General features: G+C 50.0%; 1 protein-coding gene across 1 annotated transcript in view; it reads left to right on the top strand.

Annotated features, from left to right (window-relative positions):
• The window catches only part of LOC121838336 (fatty acid synthase-like), a 48,002-nt gene that overhangs the window by 10,987 nt on the left and 14,589 nt on the right, over window positions 1–22,426 (top strand). Inside the window, exons 4-7 of the mRNA XM_042294527.1 lie at window positions 890–1,133; window positions 2,813–3,049; window positions 9,533–9,742; window positions 19,784–20,025. Coding sequence (XP_042150461.1) covers window positions 890–1,133; window positions 2,813–3,049; window positions 9,533–9,742; window positions 19,784–20,025 — 933 coding nt within the window. The remainder of the gene's footprint in view (window positions 1–889; window positions 1,134–2,812; window positions 3,050–9,532; window positions 9,743–19,783; window positions 20,026–22,426) is intronic.

Here is a 22,426-nt window from a genome sequence, read left to right as displayed (position 1 = left end):
TACCTGAAGGAGGATGCTGGCTTCGCAAATAAATACAGTTCGCGGAACGCTCATGTTATGCTTTTTATTTTCTGCTCCTCTCGCCTCGTAAAATAGACGTAGCGTCCTCGCTAAGCCTTATTGAGCTCGATTTGCTCGATTCGGGTCCGACATAATGCGAAGCAGGTGACGGAGAAACATTGCTCCCCTGCTTTCCGGACAAAACTTTCTCCCTTTCTAAAAAATCATAAGTTACAAGAGCGTTCCTCCCTTTACGGAGCACTATGGAGACCCTTTTCTTAAGAGTGTATTGGCATCGTACCATTGTATCGCTTTCTGTCGCCTTTTTATGTCCCTTGCTACTTATGCTCGGAAAGGAATCGCCAAAAAGGACGAAATTTGCGTAAATAGATGCCGGCAATGTTGGTTGTACTATATATACAGCGCCCTCTATAAGTGGCGGCAGAAGGAATAAAAGGCCAGGGGTGCAGGCGTATGCATGCGCACAGGCTTACTCGACATATATGTGACCTCGCGGGCAAAGCATTGACCAGATCTCTCCTGTTGACCTAATAATTGCGATTTGTTCCTAAGAAACCGGTGTATGTCGTTCTTTCGTAAAAGAAGTTACCATCTGGAGACCTAGAGGCGAACGGTCGACTCCGAGGGACGGCCGACGACAACTTGGGAGAGACACGACGGCGCATGCGCGGTTAATCGCCGCCTCATGTCATTTCACCCGCTGCGTCTCCTGCAAGGGCGACGATCTCTTCTCCCGCAATACTTGCAGTAAACACTTTGAGTTTGTCGCGACACTCTGCTCTGCAAGCGGAGGATTTACAGTTACTCTTGTCGCAGGGAAACGCGGACGCGTGAGCCTTTCCCGAGTGTGTGTGTGTGTGAAGCGCAGGTGCTGAGGGACGCCCTGCTGGAGAACCAGACTGCAGAAGCGTTCGAGGCGGTGTGCCGTTCCAAGGTGGCCGGCACCCTGCACCTGGATGCGGCGTCCCGGGAGTTGTGTCCCCAGCTGGACCACTTCGTAGCCTTTTCGTCGGTGTCGTGCGGCCGGGGCAACAAGGGACAGACCAACTACGGCTACGCCAACTCGGTCATGGAGCGCGTCTGCGAGAGGAGGGTGGCCGACGGACTGCCCGGTGGGTGTCTCTAGCTCTGGGTCAAGGCGTCTCGGACTTTGCGATCCCGAGGAACTAGGGTTGTGCGAATATTCAATTAGTGGTTTCAATTAAAACTAGTTTCTGATTCGCCTCGAGGTGAACCGCAATATTCATACTTACCGAAATATTGATTGTGGCGACTCCGCTGTTATTGCTTCGCCGCGGAGCACAGGTACTCGTTCAGAAGTGCACTCAACGGGGCTAACCCGCGGCGATAAACGCTTCAAAAAGTATAAATATCGCAGTTCACCTCGAGGCGAATATCGAATGGTGTGTCATTCGAAACTACTATTAGGAAATTTGAACATTCGCACAACAGTATTTGAATATGACAGCTGAGTAACTCCTCCTAAACTCGGCGGTGATGCGATAAAGCGGTTGAGAAGCCCACAAATAATAACATAAACAGTAATATGTACACACTAGAGACTGTCTGGTTCATGAGTGTGCATCATTGGATGGCTAAAATTTTCCGAAGTAGCGCTTACATTTCTGCTAAACTGTGGCTTAGAGGAAGAGCGGTCAGGGAATTGGTTTGGGGAACTAGGATTGTGCGAATATTCAATTAGGGGTTTGAATTAAAATCTCTCTGTGGAGCCCCAGAGTTCCTAGGGACCAATAGTCTCTGGGACATGGTGTAAAATACTCTTATGTACATCTATCGAAGATACCATGTTGTGCTTGCAATCTTCTCAAAATTGCAGCTAGTTTGACCGTCTCCTTTAAACATTTTATTGTGCACTGCTGCCCCAATGGTGGACACGTCGCTCTTCACGATGGCCGGAACTGCCGGAATCGCACCAAAGATGTCTTTCCTGGCACGAAGCATTATGTTAATGTCCTTTGTAAATTTCATCGTGCTACACTTGTTCAGAGATATCTCACTGACAAAAGTCCCAGCCACGGTGTAAAATACTACTTCCGCCGGGCTGCGTGAGGACACATTGCCCGGCGAATGCTTCGACGTGATCGACTGCATAGAGTCGTGTTGCCATGTGCCCGAATAGCCAATACCAAGATCGTCAATGTTGGCCTAACGGCGCAACTGAGTAAAAAAAAAGTGTTCTGTTGCCATGGCACCCGGGTGCAAGCACTTTCTGCTTGGTGCATCTGCTCCGATCTCAAAGAACCCTGGCTCGAGCGCTGCGTCAAAAATCTCTCCACTTCAATTCGTTGCTCTTGCTGCCGTTAATTGAGGCACAAAACTAGGGTCAACAGTGAATTTTAGAAGAATGTACTCAATTATAATGCACACTTGCCCTAAATTTATCACGTGTGGCGTCCACACGCGCGGTACCGACACCTCTATATCTGGGCCCTTGGTCCTGGCACACCTTGAACGATTCTTGTACATACCTGAAGCAGAGTAGCGATGTGGGCGAGTTGGTTCATGCTTAGAAATAATGGAAACAGCGCGCAAACGACAAGGACGGGAGGAAAAGGAGTACACAGGACGAGCGCTCGTCCTGTGTACCCCTTTTCCTCCCGTCCTTGTCGTTTGCGCGCTGTTTCCATTATTTCTAATACCTGAAGCGCAAGATGCGCGAAGCCGGAAATCTCTGCCGATACAGTGGAGCAATCTAGTGAGTTGGAGGTGAAACTCGCGGAAGCTGGACGCGAGGCCGGACAGCCCCCGTTGACCCCTCTCGTCCCCACAGGCCTGGCCATCCAGTGGGGCGCCATCGGCGACGTGGGCGTCCTGCGGGAGACGATGGGGGCGGACGTGGTGGTAGGCGGCACGGTGCCCCAGCGCATCGGCTCGTGCCTGACGGTGCTGGACCGCTTCCTGCGCCAAGGCCACCCTGTGGTCTCGAGCCTGGTCAAGGCCGACCTCTTTTCCGGGGCCAAGACCAAGGACAAGCACGACCTCGTCCAGACCGTAGCCCACATTTTCGGTAAGTCCTCCCCCTCGTGATCATCGTAGGAGGTGCCGAGGCTCGTTCACACGGTTGCGCTTACACAAAGGGGCGGTGCAACAATGTACTCTAGAAAAACGTCATTTAGAATTACTACCTTGCGGTTATAACATATGAAACACTCGTGCGCTTTTAATGGGAAAGCTTTATATTTCCCATTACGGTAAAAGGCGGCGTCGGCGTTGTGCCCGAAAGATGGCCATAAAAATAAGTCATCAAGCACGCGCCACTCAAGGTCAAAGCGGACGCGCCTCAGAAATAAAACATACCAAAAAATGAAAGATAACTCCCTGTAATGCCGAATTAGAGCGCAGCTCTTGAGGGGAAGGAGGGGAGGGGACGGAGGAGATGGCATGCCCCTCCTCCTCATCCTACCTACTCCTCCCGTGCTCCTCGCCTCCTTCCCCTCTTCCACCTTCTCCCTCGCCCTCCTCTCTCCTCCTCCTCCCCATCCTTCTACATCCTCCTCCTCCCCTCCTCCTCCCCTGCACCCTCCTTATTCCTCCCGTGCGGTGCATTATGGGAAATGTCCCATAATACAACGCGCGTGTCACAGCAGTGCATTATGGGACGTTTCCCATAATGCGCCGCACGGTTACGCCGACGCCGACGCCGCTCAAGCCGGAAACGGGCGCCTAAGAGCTGCTCTAAAAAAGTGAAAGCTGCTTACAACTCCCTGTAACGCCGAATTAGAGCGCAGCTCTTGAGGAGGAGGAGGGAAGGGCACTGGGGGGGGGTTAAACTAACCAGGGGGGGTCACGTGACCTTGGGGGTCACGTGACCTTGGGGGTCACGTGACCCCCAATGCCGATGATGTCATCACTGACGTCATCAGTAACGATGACGATGCGGGTACCGATGACGTCATTAGTGACGTCACTGAAGACTTCACCAGTGATGATGACGATGACGATGCGAATGTCGGTGACGTCATCAGTGACGTCGCTGATGACGTCATCAGTGATGATTACGATGACGATGCGGATGTCGGTAACGTCATCAGCGATGATGACGATGACGATGCGGATGCCGGTGACGTCATCAGTGATGATGACGATGACGATGCGGATGCCGGTGACGTCATCAGTGAAGATGACGATGTGGATGCCGGTGACGACATCAGTGACGTCACTGATGACGTCATCAGTGATGATGACGATGACGATGCGGATGTCGGTAGCGTCATCAGTGATGATGACGATGACGATGCGGATGCCTGTGACGTCATCAGTGATGATGACGATGGCGATGTGGATGCCGGTGACGTCATCAGTGATGATGACGATGTGGATGCCGGTGACGTCATCAGTGATGATGACGATGACGATGTGGATGTCGGTGACGTCATCAGTCACGATGACGTCATTGGGGGGTCACGCGACATCGGCGGGGGTCACGTGACCTAAGGGGAGTCACGTGACTTCGGGGGGTCACGTGACCTCGGGGGGGGGTCACGTGCCCCCCACGAGGTCACGTGGCCCCGGTGGGGGGGCTCGCGCGGTGCATTATGGGACATTTCCCATTATGCACCGGGGTCACGTGACCTCGGGGGGGTCACGTGCCCCCCACGAGGTCACGTGACCCCGGTGGGGGGCTGGCGCGGTGCATTATGGGACATTTCCCATGATGCACTGTTGCTCGGGGATACGTGACCTGGGGGTCACGTGATCTTGTGGGGGTCACCTCAAGGTCACGTGACCCCCAAGGTGACCCCCACGTGACCTCAGGGGGTCACGTGACCTTGGAGGTCAAGTGACCTGGGGGTCACGTGGGGGTCACCTTGGGGTCACGTGACCTTGAGATGACCTTGAGAGGGGTCACGTGACCTCGGGGGTCACGTAACCTTGGGGAGGAGACCACGTGACCTCGGGGGTCACGTGACCTTGGGGTCACGTGACCTTCAAAGGGTCACGTGGGGTCATCTTGGGGTCACGTGACCTTGAGATGACCTTGGGAGGGGTCACGTGACCTTAGGGGTCACGTGATCCCAAGATGACCCCACGTGACCTTGAGATGACCTTGAGAAGGGTCACGTGACCTTGGGGGTCACGTGACCTTGGCATGACCTTGGTTACGCCGACGCCGACGCCGTCGGCGACGCCGACGCCGCTCAAGCCGGGAACGGGCCCCTAAGAGCTGCGCTCTAAAATGCAGAGCAACGCAGGTGCTTCGTCGCGGAAGCCGTGGAGCCGGCGGGGGCGCCGCGCCTGCGCAGTGGGGGTGCGCGATGTCACCGCCGGAGCGCCGTGTGCAGAAGGAAGACGTGGAGCGCTCCCTCGGGCGTGTCAGTTGCGCCTCGGACTTGATCTGTGCTCATGGTTGGGTTTTGTGCGAAGGACTGTGAGGCGACCGCGTCTACATCTACGGCCTCCATATCGGCAGCAGCTTCTACATATACGGCTGCTTCCGCCGTAGATGTAGATGCTGCTCCGTACCCTCCCCTCCTCGTTCTCGAGAGCTATGCTTTTGGGAAGAAGGAGGGGAGGGTATGGGCCCCTCCTCTTCCGCCATACCCTCTTCTCCTCCCCTCCTCCTTCTCTCCTCTCCACCTTCCTTTCCTTCCTTCTCCTCCGCCTTCCCTCGTCCTCATCTTCCCTCCTTTTCCTCCTTCCCTCATCTTCCTCCTTTTCTAGCCTCCTTCTCTTCTCCTCTTCCTTTTCTCCTAGTCCTTTGTACCTTTCCTCCTTCTCGTCCACCTCCCCCATACCTTCCCCTCCTCCTGCGTACCCTCCCATCCTCCTCCTTTGTACCCTCGTCCTCCTCCATACCCTCCCCTCCTCCCACAGTTTCCCCGCTAAATTTAGCTAAAATATTAGGGAGTTTTAGTAGACCGCCGCCGCAGCCCCTTGAGCACCGGGATAGCGCTCCGTAATCCGCCACAAGACCATGAACTATGCACACAAGGCTGGCGGCGCGCATGCGCAGCTGCGGCGTTTTCTTTATGGATGCCGTAGCGGAGGAGAAATCGATCTACTACAACTCCCTATGGACGCCACCTGACCTCAACACCACTTCAGTTTCCCGCTATATTTAGTGGGGAAAATACGTCACATGACTTGGTATCACGTCACCTAGGAACAAATTCAGTTTCGCCGCTAGATTTAGCTCGCAAATTGACGTCACGTGACCTCAACAGCAATTCGATTCCCCGCTAAATTTAGCTGGGAACTGAATTGGTGTTGAGTTCACGTGGCGTCAGTTTTCACCCTAAAGTTAGCGCGGTTACTCCGAAGGCGACGCCGACGCCGCGAAACACGGAAACGGGCGCCTAAGCGCAGCGCCCTAAACAGTTATAAGAAACACGAACAGCATTTTTTCTCTCAATTCGCAGCCAGAACAAGCAGCCATGTGATCTGGAGCCGATTATATGCCGCCGATGTTTCTTATAGACATACGTTGTTAGGGGTTCGGCTATTGTCGTCATTGCAGCGATTGGACACGAGCCACTATCCGGAAGCTCGTCAAGTTATTGATTATCGTCAGCCCAAATCGAGTGGTCGTGCCATGATCAGGTCCAAAGTACGAGCCGCATTCAAATTTTGCCACTGGGGACTATGACAATACTGCGACCTCTAAACTACGTCGTGAAGTTTTGCGAAGAGATTGAAAGAAAACGCTCGTTTTAGAGCGCAGCTCTTGAGCACCCGTTTCCGCGTTGAGCGGCATCGGCTTCGGCGTCGCCGTTGGCGTCGGTGTAACCGCGCATGTTGCGTTATTGGATGTCACAGACTCGGCTAAATTTAGCGGGGAAACTGAATTGGTGTTGAGGTCATGTGGCTACAGTTTTGCCTTTAAATTTAGCGGGGAAACTGAATGCGCAGTGTTGCATTATCAAATGTCACAAACCTACACACCAATTCAGTTTCTCCGCTAAATTTAGCGTGGAATTGAAATGGCGTTAAGGTCACGTGACGTCAATCCTCTCGCCTAATCTAGCGGAGAAACTGAATTTATTCATAGGTGACGTGACACGGTGTCGTGTGACGCCTTTATCCACGCTAAACTTAGCGGGGAAATTAAATTTTTGAGGTCACGTGGCGTCAATTTTCCAGTTGAAGTTAGCGGGGAAGCTGTGGGAGGAGGGTAGGGTAGGGAGGAGGAGGAGAGGGTACACAGGAGGGGGAGGGTACGAATAGGGAGGTGATGGTCACTGATCTCAATGACAATTGCTGGATCGCGCTTGCCGCTCCCGCAAGTGAAGCCAGCGGACCCAACCCCGCTGGGATACGATTTCCCGTTTTGCTAGCCTTTTGCTGCGGTTTTCCAGCGTGCTGTAGACACGTTTTCTACTCGTTCGTCGTCATTCGCCGAGGAAGTTTTTGAGACTCTGTGTATTGTTGAGACTTCCCGTCGTGAACACGTGGAAAATTTTACGAAAGCGCAGTGTCGCCGGAAAAAGGCACAACTCGTCGAAAGCAAGGGTCTGGCGGCGTGTTCAAAGCTTCCTTGGCACGCCAGAGTGCCGTGTCTCTGTGCCTTCACGCGCTTGGATACCGATCAAGAATCGACGCCGTGTGGATGTGTTTTGCGAGTGCAATGTGCGTGAAGCCGTATCAAAACGTACAACTCGTCGAAAACAAGTGTCGCCGGTGTCGCGGCGTGATCAAAGCTTCCTTGGCACGCCGAGTGATGCATCTTTGTGCCTTCGCACGCTTGGATACCGGTCAAGTATTGACGCCGCGCTAAAGTTCTGAACGTGTGTCGCGCGTAGATGCCTTTAGATCATTTATATATATCGGACACGGAGTTCTGGATCGTCCAGCTGTTCCGGTGAGTTGCTATCAATAAAAGGGGGAGATCCGTACGTGTTCTTATGTACTATATTAACCATGGCTATCTCCCAAATCTACTCTAATAGATTCCGTGGGAGCACGAATAGGGCAACGTTCTAGAGCCAGGGGGGTTTTCGAAAGCAAAAGTACAAGACGGCGAGAATGAAAATCTTTGAAGCGCGGCCGATATGGTTGTGTGCAATCTGTTGACCAATTACAATTAGGCGAGCCGCGCCCAAACGTCAAGTGCAATTAAGTAGGTTGATAATAAGCCAGCACTGATCAGTGATAAGGAGCTGTTGTGCACGGTACTGTGTAAATCGTCTAAAGACGAAAAAAAGACGCACCTTGTCCCCATCTTCCGTCGCTAGTGGACGCTGGATTAAGCTCGTTCCTAAACCGCGAGGGGAAAAGACGCTGATCCAGAGGCACGAACAGCTACACGCACATTGCACTCGCTAAACACATACACACGGCGTCGGTTCTTGGTCGGTATCCAAGCGCGCGAAGGCACAGAGACACGGCACTTCGGCGTGCCAAGGAAGCTTTGAACACGCCGCCAGCCCTTCCTTTCGACGCGTTGTGCCTTTTTCCTGCGACACTGCACTTTCGTAAAATTTTCCACGTGTTCACAACGGCAAGTCTGAACAATACACAGAGTCTTCAAAAAACTTCTTCAGCGAATGACGACGAACGAGTAGAAAACGTGTCTACAGCACGCTGGAAAACCGCAGCAAAGGCTAGCAAAAACGGCAAATCGTATCCCAAGCGAGTGAAGTCCGGTGGCTTCACTTGCGCTGCAGCGAAGAAGCGGGGAAGCGCGATCCAGCAATTGTCATAGAGATCAGTGGTGATGGTACTCAGGAGGAGGATGGGAGCGTACAGAGGAGGAGGAGGGGAGGGTACGTAGGGGGAGGAGAGGGTATGGAGGAGGACGGGACAATACGGAAGAGGAAGAGGGGAATACACGGAGGAGGATCCTAAGGAGGAAGAGGGCCCGGAAGAGTAGGAGGGTGCAGAACCACTATGTGAGGAGAGTGATCTATATCTGTACATATATATATATTTCTTTCTGAAATTGTTTAACACAGTATCTCGCCAAATGCAAAATACCTTGAGCTGCACTATATTTCGAATTAGAGATTTTTAAACGACTTTAATTTTTTATTCGTGAAATTACACCGCAACAAAAGGTTTCTTGGTCAACGGTGTTGTGTGCGCTCATATACTTGGGTATTTTTAGTGCAAGTATGCTCGTGTAAAGCAAAACACATTTCAAGCGAACATCATTTCAGGGCTTCCTTAAGGCCGACTGCATTACGACCAACCGCGTTATCTTAACGGAGAGTGCGCTGCCACACAGGTGCCGTCAATGAGGGGATCCTAAAGCTGCATTTCACTAGAGCGTAGGTTTCCCGATATTTGCGATGGATAGTATATACTAACCATGAGAACTGCTAGGTTATAACATTATCGAAAATTTATCGAGCCAAGAAAGAAAGAACGATGCGTGAAAAGGAAGGAAATTTACGAAAATGCGAAGCTCTCCACTCCCTCGTAAGCAATTCGAAGTGCGCGAACCAGCCAAGCGTTGCTCTAGGCCGCGTAGTGGTGCTCTCGGAACGAGTTCTGTGGGGTGACTCGCGGGCTTGTCATGGCGGCGACCTGAGGTGGCGCTCCCTGGCTGCAGGTGTAAAAGACCCCTCGAGCCTGAACCCCTCCCTGACCTTGGGGGAGCTGGGCATGGACTCCCTGATGGGCGTCGAGGTGATGCAGACCATCGAGAGGGACTACGACCTCAACCTGTCCATGCAGGAGATTCGGCAGCTCAGCATCGGACAACTCAAGGAGATCGGCAGAGGGGCAGCGGCCAGAGGCTCCGCCGCTCCCCGGGGGGCAGGTGGGCCTTCCCTCTTTCGCGGAACGCGGAGTAGTTTTGTTTAGCCGTTGACTTGGTTTATTTTTGTGCCTGTGGTACTCAGTTGTTTGACGGTGGACTGGGACGAATGACCTCTTGCGTCAGCTGGGCCATGAATGATGATCCACGGTCTCTAATAAGGACTTCAGGGGCGCCGTGCCAGAGGACGATGGACTCGATGAAAAACTTGGCGACTTCAACAGCCGTACCTAATGGAAGGAGCTTCGCCTCGGCGTACCGTGTGAGATAATCGGTCGCCATGATTATCCATCGGTTTCCTTGCGTCGATGGTGGGAACGGTCTAAGTAAATTTATTCCGACCTGCTGTGCTGTGGCAGATGGTGGCGCGATAGGCTGAAGCAGTCATACCGGTCTCAACGGTGGTCTCGTCCGTCGTTCACACTCGTGGCAAGATCGGGTGTAGTGATAGCATGTCTTCGGAAGCCTGGACAAGTGGTACTTCTGGCGTATCCTGACAGAGTCCTGCAGTAGCCAAGGTGTCCCCCCGTAGGATCATCGTGGCAGGCTTTAAGCATTTATTCCAGAATAAACAGCTACTGCGAGTTGTTTTCACTGAAGCTCTCCTTGTAGAGCGCACCTTCTCTAATGGAGAATGTTGGAAGTGTTCGTATGAAAACGCGGGTAACAGCACTTTCTTGTCCTTCTAGGTTCTCAATGAGACCTCGCAGTTTAGAATCCTCTCTGGGTACACGTCGTCGTCGGTAAAAATACGATGTTTCGCCACTAGTATTTGGCGAACTTTCAACGACGTGGTAAAATAGTCGCTGTATTCAGCGAGGAGATCAACCAGTTGCCGACGCTTTGGAGCTCGGTGCTCGGCGTTCGATGTCGAGATGCGGCGGCGACGTGCTCTTGTGTTGTGACGACGAGATTTTCTCTGAGATTGCGGTGACCACGGCTGGCGCCTGAAGCCCCTCGACGCTGTCCACGGTAGTACCCTTCGTTAGGTGCTGCGGCCAATGGCGTTTCGGAGGTCAGACGCCCCTAAGACGGTAGCCCGCCGCGACAAGCCCCCCCTCATCTCGCTCTCGAGGCCCACCGCACCCCCCTTCCCGCTCTCGTGGCCCGCCGCGCCCCCACCCCCCGCTCTCGTGGCCCGCCGCGGCACCCCCCTGAGCGCTGCACCCGGGGCGGTCCAACCCCATCTCCCCCCACCCGCCACCTCCTCCTTGTGACGCCACTGGCTGCGGCTCCTCTCAAACGTTCGCCACGAGAAAAGTTATTCGTCCTCCTTGGAAATCCGTTACGCCTCGTGCGACTCCAATTCCTTTTTCAATGAGCAGTTGGACGCTGCCTTCCAGAAGAGCTTCACCGCGCATGGCTGCGTCGGTTATGACGGTTACAAAAACACTCGTACGCGGTGGCAGGTTGACATGGTCGGCAATTACTCGGATCATGGTTGACGTTGTGTTGGTCACCACCGGCGGCAGAACAGGCTTTCGCAGCGTCGAATGGTTTCTCCTAGATCGATGACAGCGCCATATTCGCAGAGGAAGTCCATTCCGAGGTTAACGTCCCTCGCATAGTCTTGAAGAACGATGAAATTCACAGGCTCGTCTCACTGTGGATTTCGACGCGAGTAATGCATCTCCTGACTGGTGTAATGAGCTGCCCTCCGGCGTTTCGGAATTGACGTCCATCCCAAGTCGTCGTCACTCTCCGCAAGCAGCGAGAGAGCCTTTACTTAAGACTGAGTAGTCTGCTCCAGTATTACAGTTTAGGTTGTTGGGCACCATTGCAAGAGTGTCGCTGCGATGCGTGGCGTCGGGAGAGTGGCAGCGCTCCGGCGTTCTTGGGGGCTCTTTATTTCGGTCGTCTTCGGCAACGCCAACTCCAGGCGTCGCCAAACTCAGTTTCCCCGACGAGATAGAGGAGACAGGCTGTCAGTGCGCGACCGACGGAAAGGCGATGCGGAATGTGGGGGATGGACAACGGGAAACTCGTGGTGGTCTCGGCGCTGGTGACAGAGCTCGACGGAGGTATTCCTCGATGTCGCAAGGGCGTTTACAGTACCTTGGCCGGGCGTCGTTTGGCGCCAACTCTCGTAGGCCCATTTGTGTGGTATGGGCACCTCCGGTAGACGTGGGCAACCTCGCCGCAGTGGTAGCACAGAGGTCGTCGGTCAGCTGTGCGCCAGAGGTCGCTCTTTCTTGGCACTGCTTTTGGGGGCGGCTGTTCGGAACACCGTCTTCCTGGCGTCGGCTATACGGCGGCGTTTGGAACCCTCGACGAGGTGGCGACGAGTATTGGCGGGTAGCCATTGGCGGCCGTCGAGTCATTGAAGTGTAGGTTACCACCGGTTCTTCGGGCTCAGCGATGTCAACAGGAGCCTCCGTTTGAAAGGTTCGCTGCACTTCTTGGACGAGCTGAGTGACAGAGAGCGTAGCTGGTCGTTCTACTGCCGGCACCAGTTTGCTAAGCTCCTCGCGGACAATGTTTTTGACGATCTCACGGATCGCAGAGAGGTCAGAGCTGCCGGAACCGATCCTGCAATTCGACGGTGCAATCCCGGTAGTGCCGGTGAACCGCTGGTAATGGTTCGCCCTCGCGAGGAGCACCCTTTACAGGTTGGTTGCCTCTGAGACGAAGCTTTCCACTGTCGTCGGAGGACTGCGGGCAAGGCAGCCGAAAATCTCATCCCTGTCACCTCGCATGAGTACCCGCAGTTCATTTTCACCTGTGGTTTACCGTTCGGCGCGGGCGAACAGGTGGAGGACGTCATTAGCGAAGCTGGTGACGCTGTCCTTGAATGCCTGGTTCCTCTCTTGAAGCAGTTCTTTGGCCCGCTCCCGTCGGGTGGCTCTTAGAAACTTCACACGTGGTCAAGGCGACTTCGTGATTTTTGTACCATTGCGGCGCTGTTCGTTCCAACGAGAAGTAGATGTTCTGGAGGCGTCGCTCATCAGTCCATTCGTTGTGGCGGGCCACCTGGTCGTACTGCTGCAGACAGTCCTCTACGTCCTCGTATATTTCACCGCAAAATGGCATCAGCGCACGGGGAAACACAGGCAAGAACACGTGGGACGACACTGCTCGAGGGTTTTCCGTCTGCTGGGCCGTGGAGCTGATCGTCGGCCTCGACACTTCTTTGTCTTTTCCGGCAGTGGTCGAAACTAAGGGCGTTGTCGTCGGAGACGCTGTTTTGCCGGGAGCCCTGTCTCTTCTACAAAAGTTCGACTTGGAGTGGGGCTTGCCGAACGGTTCGTCGTAGGGGTACGGTAAAGAAACATAGGGTGCGTACCCCCACCTCCACCAGAATGCCACGGGTGGTGAAACAAACAGATAGAAATGAACGTTTAAGGGGGCGAGCTTGTGCCCAGAACGAAAGTCGGAAAAGGCTGACGTCGTAGGGGTTGAACTCCCCGTAGCAGCAGGATTCAGCGCTGGCGAAGCCCTGACTGCGGCTCTCCACGCGGAGCCCGTTATGTACACGCGTGGGCATCCGAATCCGAAACAGTCGGCGTAGAAAGTTCTGTGCGTGTAACATTCGGAACTCGAATACGCAGCGCTGTTATCAAATTTTCTAGAACGCGACCATTATAGTAACAACAAAAAGGCGCGTCCGCTCCCAGGCATCGAACCTCGAGCCCTTTGCGTAGGAGCCAAGGACGATAATTATTCGTCCACGGGTGGGTCTGGTCAGAGACGCTCCCGGCAGTATTATTGAGAAGGCGCGGTAAATAGTTGAGAAGAAAACCAAACTCCGAAAGTACAACAACAGGAACCGCCAAACGGGTAATGGTAGAGCGCCGGTCACAGAGGGGCAGTGGAGAACACAAACGCCGCCGTTCGGCGTGTGAACGTGTTCGAAGGGGGAGCAGAGACGAAGGCGGCTATCTTGGAGTCTACCCAACAATCGTTCCAAGCAGGATTCAGCGCTCGGATATCCCAGCGTGCTCTCATCTCTGATCTCTCTGCTTTTGTCTGTATAACTAAAATAACGAAAAGAAAAAAAAAAGAAAAAACTTAAAAGTTTGCGGCTACCCCGAAAGATTCCCACGGAAACACGTTCTGCGTACACAGACTTTATCCCTCGGATGGAGATCAGTTTTGTTTTTAACACCCAGAGTGGCTATTCTTTTTTTTTACCTTTACTCTTTTCCGCACTTTGTTTGGGATCTCTAAATTCGGAACGTCACTGGAAGGCGGACTTGCAGGACGGGCGGGCAGTCTAGAAAAACGCGCACAGTGCACTTTTGTTCCGTGCTGCTGCGAGCTTCGAGAGCATTCATTTAACACCAAACGTTTTGTCCTCAGTTGTGAAGAAATTATACTATTCTTTCTGGTCATTTATGAGTAGGGCTCCGTGTTTTCGGATAAATCCCCAAATCTTCGAGAAACACCGCCGATAAAATTTTAATCAATTCGGATTCATCCGATAAACTCCAAATTTTGATATGCCAATGCCCCCCGCTCCCCCTTCCAATAAACTAAATAAAGATGGTATTTTATAATTAGGTTGATTAGCGCAAAGAGTCAATGGTCCCGGGAAAATGCCACCAGTTATTTTTCAAATCTCGGTTCATTGACAAAAAGGGGTCTTACCGATCATCTTGTCAAGGTTCAGAACGACATCTCATTGTGCATTCGGGTCACGACAAAAGCCCCTGTATTGGTTTTCAGTTTGGGCCATACTATTTGTGTTTTAAGAGGAAGAGAGGTTGTGTTTTTGTAACAGCTAAAGCTATATATGGATCCTAGAGATTGCATAAAATTGGAAGAGGGGCAGTTGAAACTTCCCTATTACATCCTTTACCACACCCCCTAGCGCAACCGCGGGTTAGCATGGAATATGATTGGATAAATACCTGCTTCCCAGCGACTACCTCCACGAGTTTAGTTTTAAGGTGTCGGCGTTTATCCAAGTTACGTATGTGTGCAACTTTTGCATTGGGACAAACTAGTATTGCCAATGGCAATGGCACCAACACCAAACGCAGCTGAAGAAATATTATTTGATATAAGCGCGTCTTATTTTTCCTTATCTAGCATAGGCATACACCCGGGTATCATTTTTTTTTTGTTTTTCATAAGAAACGCTGCGAAATTAAGCTCCGAATTTTGAAGATTTTGGAATCAAACAAAAATAAACTCCTATAAACTCCGAATTTTCGGGAAAAAATAAACTCCGAAAAACACCCTCCGTACTTGACGAAAAATAAACTCCGAAAACCCGGAATCCTATTTACGAGGCAGCACGAGGCTGCGCTTTCTTGAAACCAAACGCAAGTGTCTGAACCAGAGTTTAGTGATGAATCGAGGAAGGTTTTTTCTGGAGAAATATTTATTCGCCTCTTTACGGCGACTTCTCTCCCTGAATTTGTGAAGCGGTCGAGATGCTTTGACAGTGCTGCGCGCATTTTTCCTCCGAGCTGATTATCTTGAAGAAATTCTGTTCGAAGCTTGGCTTTTGTCTTATGTGTCCGCAGTTACGCGCTAAATTACCGGTGACTGCGGCGCATTTAAAAAGACGCTCGAAAATGAACCCTTCTTTAAATAAGTGGTTCAATGTCGCGCTGAAACTCAAGCTTTATTTATTTAATTATTTATTCAATATTCCTTTCAGCGCTCAAAAGCATTACAGAAAAAAAAGGGGGGGGGGGGTACATACAGAGAGAGGAAAACCATTACCGAACTCTAGGTTTGTGACGTAAAGTTTGCAAGTGGCAAGACCAATAAGAATAGTAAGCTTTATACAAACTTCAACACATTTAACACAATCAGGACATAATGTACAAGCACTCTTCAATAAGTCTGAAAAAAAAAGACATTGCTGGATAATTTCAGGACAAGCGACTCCGGGAGACAGTTCCATTGATGAATCGTAAGAAAAAAAAGAGTGTTTAAGGATATTGGTGCGGCACGAATATTCGCGAACCGTTTTCTGATGATCTACCCTGCGTGATATGAAGTCAGGTAGCTGAAGAAACGATCCCCTGTTTATGCCCGTTTTGGTAAAAAAATGCTATAAAAGAGTTTTAAACCTAAAGCAAATCTTCGGCATTTTAGCGGCTGCCAATCAAGACAGTATTTTAGGAGACTCGACGTTACATTAAAATCATAATTTCCGGTCACGAATCTCGCTGCTACGTTTTGAACCCTTTCAAGGTCATCACAAAGATACCGTATCTGGAAGTTTTGAGTAAACAAGCATACTCAAGATTGGGCCTTATATTTGTCGAATACAATGTCTCCTTAACTTTGGAAGGGCACTTTCTAAAGTTGCGTCCAAAAATACAACCTATTAGTCGCTTTAGCGGTTATTTTGTTAACATGAGACTGCCAGGATAAGCGTTCTCTAAAAGCTATCCCAAGATATTTTACTTCTAGAGTTATGGTCAGTGTAGTGCCATTTAGGCTGTATAAAAAAAATTTGCGGTTTAGTTGTTTTTTTTTTGTTTTTTTTTGAGAAGCGCACATGATGGCATTTATCAATGTGTAGATTCATATGCCAACTTTTTGATCAGTCTGCAATGCAGTCTATATCCTGTTGCAAAGCAGTGTCATCAACAAAATTCTGAACAGATCGATATATTACGCGGTCGTCGGCATAAAGACGAATACTTGGCTCTATGTCCATGGTAATGTCATTAGTGAAAATGAGAAATAAAATGGGACCTAGAACGGAACCCTGCGGGACCCCCGAAGTGATGTTTACATATGCAGATTTTTTTACCGTTTACAACAACGCACTGTTTTCGCTCAGTAAATTAATCTTTTAGCCACAGTAACACATTAACTGAAATATTTAATGAGCATAATTTAAGTAATATTAATTAGTGTGAATCAGTGTCGAACGCGTTTTTAAAATCAAGAGAAACACAATCCACTTGAGAACCTCTATCATAAGAGAACGCCACATCATCAAAAATTCTAGTAACTGCGTTTCGCATGAGAAGCCGCTTCTAAGCCCATGCTGGAAGGGAGAAAAATAGTTGCTCATGTTCAGATGATTGACTAAAGTGCTAAATATTATGTGCTCAAGTTGTTTTGAGCATGCGGGTAGAAGAGATATAGGCCGGTAGTTATCTACTTTACTCTTAGATACACTTTTTTGCACAGGCACAACGCTGGCTACCTTCCACTTTGCTGGCATCTTTAAGGATGTCAAGGATTTTGGGAAGAGAATAGCGAGATAAGAGGAAACCACGTCAGCACATTCCTTCAAAACTCGATTTAGGATTTCGTCAGGGCCAGTGGCTTTATTGATGTTCAAGTTCAGAAGAAGGCTACGAATTCCGTCAGCATTTGTTTCTAAGTTCAACATTGGAGGAAGTGACTCATCCAGAACATGATGGAGCACGCAAGTTCCTGGTTGGGAAAAAATTGACTGGAAGTAATTATTGAAGCAAAATGCTTCCTCGCAATCATCAGATACCGTTGTTCCATTACTGTCAATTGGCGGTAATCTGGCGTCCTCTTTTTTGTTACTTCCAATATATTTACATACAACTTTGGAATTTGTTTTTAAACGTTGTTCCAGAAAATTATGGAAGCTTTGTTTCGCCGTTTTTAGCTGCTGTTTAAAAGACTATTTGATTGTTCTAGTTGACTAAAAATCTCAGTGGTTTGGTTTTTACGATAGCGTAAATAAGCACGCCTTTTTTTCTTTATGATGGACCGCAGCTCTCCGTTTATCCATGATTTATCTTTGCACTGCCTTGACCGTAGTATTTTTGATGGTGCGTAAATATCAATTACATGCTTTCATTTACATGAGAAGGTATTTCACAGATCGTTCGTTAAAGATAAACTGAGTTCCTCAAACTCAAAATTAAAGGAAAATAGTTCTTCCGTCAGGCTAGAGTAAGTACCCAGGTCATAGAAGTAAACCCTTCTGGAAACACAATTGGAAGTTTTAGCCTTGAGGGCATTTCAAATTACCAATAATGACGTCGTGGTCGCTGATTCCTGGCAGAACCGACACAGAAGACAAAATAGCTTTTTGATTCGTAAAAAGGAGATCCAGCATACTGGCTCGTTAAACACCAGTTCTTGTTGGCGATAATACGTTTTGATAAATATTGCAACTTGAAATAAAATTGGTGAACGAAGAAGAAATGGAAGACCAGATTATCATTGCACAAGGGAAAGTTGAAATCACCTCCTAGTATCAAATATTCAGGGCAATAGCAGCGTGTCTGATATTTCTAGCAGGGACTGACAACTAAAACCTGGAGGTCCGTAAAAAGAACCAACCGTCAAAAATACACCGTTTTGAAGTGCTACCCTACACCATACTGACTCAGCACAGTGATTAGTATTGATTCCAGTGCTCTGCAAGCTGTGATGAACCAAGATAAAGACGCCACCGTCATGCGTGTTTCTGTCCTTGCGACAGACACAGAAGTCGGAGTGAAAAACCTCGGCGTTAGTAAAAGAAGCATCCAACCAGGATTCAGTGCCAATGACTAGGCTAGATTTTATTGATGCAAGAAGGGAGGAGAAGTCGTCGACCTTATTTGTATGCTGCGACAGCTCAAAAGCAGAACAAGAAGATCAAGCACTGGAGATACGGGTTGATGATGCCGATTACGGGATTGTTATGATAGAGCTCTAACTGACTGTTTATTGTCGTCATAGAAAAAAGTAGAGTCCCCGACAATAAACCTATCTCCTTGCGACTTCCCAAATAGCAAAAGCTGCCTTCGTTCGTAACGCATATTTTTGGAAAAATCCTCACTAATAGCAATTCCAGAATCCTTGAGCTTAAATCCCAAAGATAGAAGGCGTTTTTTTTTTTTTAAAGACAAAATATTTACAGTCACGGGCCTTAGCTTGTCAGATCTAAAGCATCCCAGCGTATGGGAGCGCTCTATGTCTGAATGACTCGGAAAGTTTTGGTCCGAGTTTAGTTTCACATATTTCCATATCTTTGATTTGTGCTTGGGACAACGTTTTTTTTTTTTTTCGTCGTCCTCTATTCCGTAAAAGATAAGATTGGAACGCCTCGATCTGTTTTCCAAGTCATCCTGTAGTGCTGACGGATGATCGACCTGTCTAGTAAGCTCTGTGACGACATCCTTTATTTCTTGCATCTCTACTTTCACAGTACTTAACGACGCCATTTCTGTTTCTAGTGCAGCCATTTTGCGCGATAGGTTATCCAGTTTTGTGTTAACATTAAGCTGGTTTTGTTTTACAACTGTTAATTCGTTAAAAAGAGAATCTTGCCCTTTTTCTAGTTTTGGCAGGATCGCAATACCCTTGAGCAGATGTTCCGCTTGTCGCTCTGTGAATGGCCCAGGGTTGTCCTAGACATCTCCGGCCATCATTAGTAACAGCTTAACTACATACGCTTCAACAGCACATTGAAATAGCAAGGTTTTACAAATGGCATGAATACACACATACACGATGGTGCTAAGGCACGGCACCGACAAGTAACTTTCTTTTGAACGGTAGCTAACGTCATAATAAGAGAGGCCAACCTAAAGTACAAGGAAGCGTAAGCGATCGAAGCACTTCATTTCGGCACCGAGCCCCGTCCAGACGGAGACCGGTGGCTCCTTTTGTAGGTTGTGGTCAAAGGCCGTGCCCATTTTTGGTCCCCTGGCGTCGAAGTTTATGCCAATCAGCGGCAGCCGATAGGCATCAGATGCAGGCAGTCGTAGGAAGTCGAGTGTTGGGGAATGCCGATGTCATCCAGGTTGCCGATAATGCCAATGTCATCCAGGTCTGTTGTGGCCCGAAGAATTGGTGTGCCGTCTTGTATGTTCCAGGCAGCGAAGAAAATGTGAAGTACAAGGAAGGCGTAAGCGATCGAAGCACTTCATGTCGCCACCCCCCCCCCCCCCCCCCCCCGTCCAAATACCGCTTTAGTTGCAAAACAATACGTACATAGGAACGAATTTTGCTAATGTTAATCACCAGAGCCAACAGCGATCGTACACAAAGTGAATAATGGTCCAAACAGTAAAAAGATTTTGAGGTGATCTTCTTTGCCGTAGTTTAAAAATACCTAGCGAGCGTGCCAGGCTCACAGGCACTTTTGCCGCGCAGAGGACGAGTCGGTGTCGGAGTTTCCCCGGCTGACGCTGATCGAGAAGCTGGTGCCGGACCAAGTGGCGGTGGAGATGAACGGGCGCCCCGGCGGGCCGGTGTTCCTGGTGCATCCCATCGAGGGCCACGTGGGGTCCCTCTCGAAGCTGGCCCGGGAGCTTCCCGTGCGGGCCGTGGGGCTGCAGCGCACTCGCGACGTCCCCGCACGCAGCATAGGGGAGCTGGCCGCCATCTACCTAAAGGTGCGTTCGCACCGCCCGCCCTCCCTCCGGCCGGCAGGCGCGAGGTGTCGCGCGCGGTGTCGACCGAAAGATTGCAGGAGGACTGCACAAACTCTTAGTCGCGGTGACGCTCCTACTGTGCAATCCACTTATAACGATACCACGTATAACAATGTACCGCCCATAACAATCGATTCCAGACTAGAAAGGCCCAGTTTCTCATCCTGATACTACAATAATCGGTTATTACAAATGAATTTTAGGGATTTCTCATTGTCGTTACAAGTGGACCGCGCTGTAATACATCGCCTAAATACATTCTGCAGACACTTTCTGAGGCTTGTTCCTTCCTGCCAGATTGGACAGACATGTTCGAAGCTCGCATACGTACAAACATGTTCCTAACCTGCGCGAGGGCAGATGATCTCGTCTTCTGTACTATGTATGGGAAGTGCGACTGCAGCTTAAAGGGGCGATGTAACCATTCTTGGACTTTTAGTTAATACCGCTTAGAATCGTTCCCTGAAATTCGTAACCTATAGCTGTGAAGCGCGCCTTAGTTTAATTTTTCTCCACGCGATGAGAGTGGCGGAAAAAATTAAAGAAAAAGAGCGATATTCGTCCACTCGACAGAGTTCCGACATTGATAGGATTCGGCTATTCCCGTTATCGCGGCGATCGGGCACGAATCATTACCCGAATTCACGTCGAGGTATTGTCACGAGCCCGAATCGAACGCTTTGGTAGTGCATGCTTGCACACACTGTACCCGAGCCGGAAGCGCACACGACAGTGGCTAAACGGCTGCCCAGTGGGCACCCGTTTGGATATTGACGCTGCGGACATCGCCAAGCTCGTTGATTATATCCTGGGGGTTGCATCGCTGACGACACCAACGACAAGCGCACGTGCGCTTCCGCCTCTTGAGCGCCCATCGAAGCTGCGCACGCACACTTTTGACTTCCGAAAAATAGCTGACCGAAAGTATAGTGTTGTAACTGCGGTTGAGCATAACTGCAGTCAAGGGTACCTCAACTCAGGTTACGGTTGCCCGTGTAAGTGGGGTATAAAATGCGTTAGGGGGACTCTCGAGAAACGCCAATGATGCCTTTTTTGGGAAACGCTAATGCTCACCCCTTTCCTTTTCTCTTTTGGTTTTCTCTTTTCCTTCCTCTATTTTTCGATGTCTTTTTTTCACTTCGTTACAGGATCGGTGTTATCGTTTTCCAAAGGGGAACATGTGTGGCGTTTCCCAAGGGTCGTACTGACGCATTTCCTGAAGATCCACCGATGGATCTTCTTTTATTTATTTTTTTTGCCACCTACTACGGTACACCGTGCATTTACGAGGGCGCCCATCAAGCCACTCTGGCATCGTTTCCACGATGCGGCTATGCAGTTGCCTCGCCTCAGACACGATTTAATTCAATTCCATTTATTTCCAACACAGAGTTGAGGGTCCCCAGGCGAAAAAGTTGTCGTTGACAGCTTGAGAGTGCCTTGGGGCCCATACAGACAGACAACCACATGGTCGTATTGCCGCGGGGTCGATTTGGATCTTGAATTCGGCTCCCGACGTGCCACTTTCTCTCCTAGCCACTGGATGGAGCTGCAGGCGCCTTAGGGCGGGCGAAGAGAAACCTTCTCGCCCATCGACGAGATATAGAAACACCTCCTAGAAGAGAAGGCCGTAGCGCTCCGAGTGGTTACGTCACAATGTCGGAGAAGGAAGTCCATGGCGCAACAACGTGAGAAAATTTCTGGAATCGACGTGAAATAAACGTTCCTAGTCGAGTGGCACGGTGGTGTTCATGAGCGTTTATCCGACATTAATATATGTTTTGAAAGCGCAGTCTTGTACAATTTATTATATATGTAATATAAACGTAATATACAACGCGCTACCAAAGTTGAAAGTACCAAGTTTATATTCATGATTATCCCCGTAACCGCGGGACGACGTGCAGTCCAGCAGCCCCCCACACTTTTCAAATGAACCGGTACGCTGCGACGCTTTCTTCCCCCGTTACGGGCTCCGATTTCGGTAAATTTACGTTGTGTGTGACCTGCTGACTATCTAAGAAGGAAGGCTGAGACATTCAGAAGGGAAGGGAACCGAGGAAAAATCCAGTCATCTCCGCTGGTAGCGCACACGAGCAAGAGATGAATCGACAACGTTAAGCCTCCTACACTGCTACCGCTGCTCTTGTTTGTGTGTGTGTATGAAGTTCTTTTGATCTTCCCAGCCGTCGTTTTTTTTTTGTCGTCACCACAGTCTCGGGTAGTTTTTTTTTTTGTGTGTGTTCGCTTGATACTACGGCATTTACGTGGATTCGCGGGACAGGTCCTCCTACGGTTTGAGTGACATGTGTGGCAACTAGCCAACGATGACACTGGTCGATTATCGATAGACCTCTCTCTC

Source organism: Ixodes scapularis, unplaced genomic scaffold (assembly GCF_016920785.2).
Source record: "Ixodes scapularis isolate PalLabHiFi unplaced genomic scaffold, ASM1692078v2 PGA_scaffold6__148_contigs__length_123643588, whole genome shotgun sequence".
Classification (NCBI taxonomy): Eukaryota; Metazoa; Arthropoda; class Arachnida; order Ixodida; family Ixodidae; genus Ixodes; species Ixodes scapularis.
The sequence above is the reverse complement of the archived record's forward strand: the minus strand, read 5'-3'. Positions and strand labels throughout refer to the sequence as shown.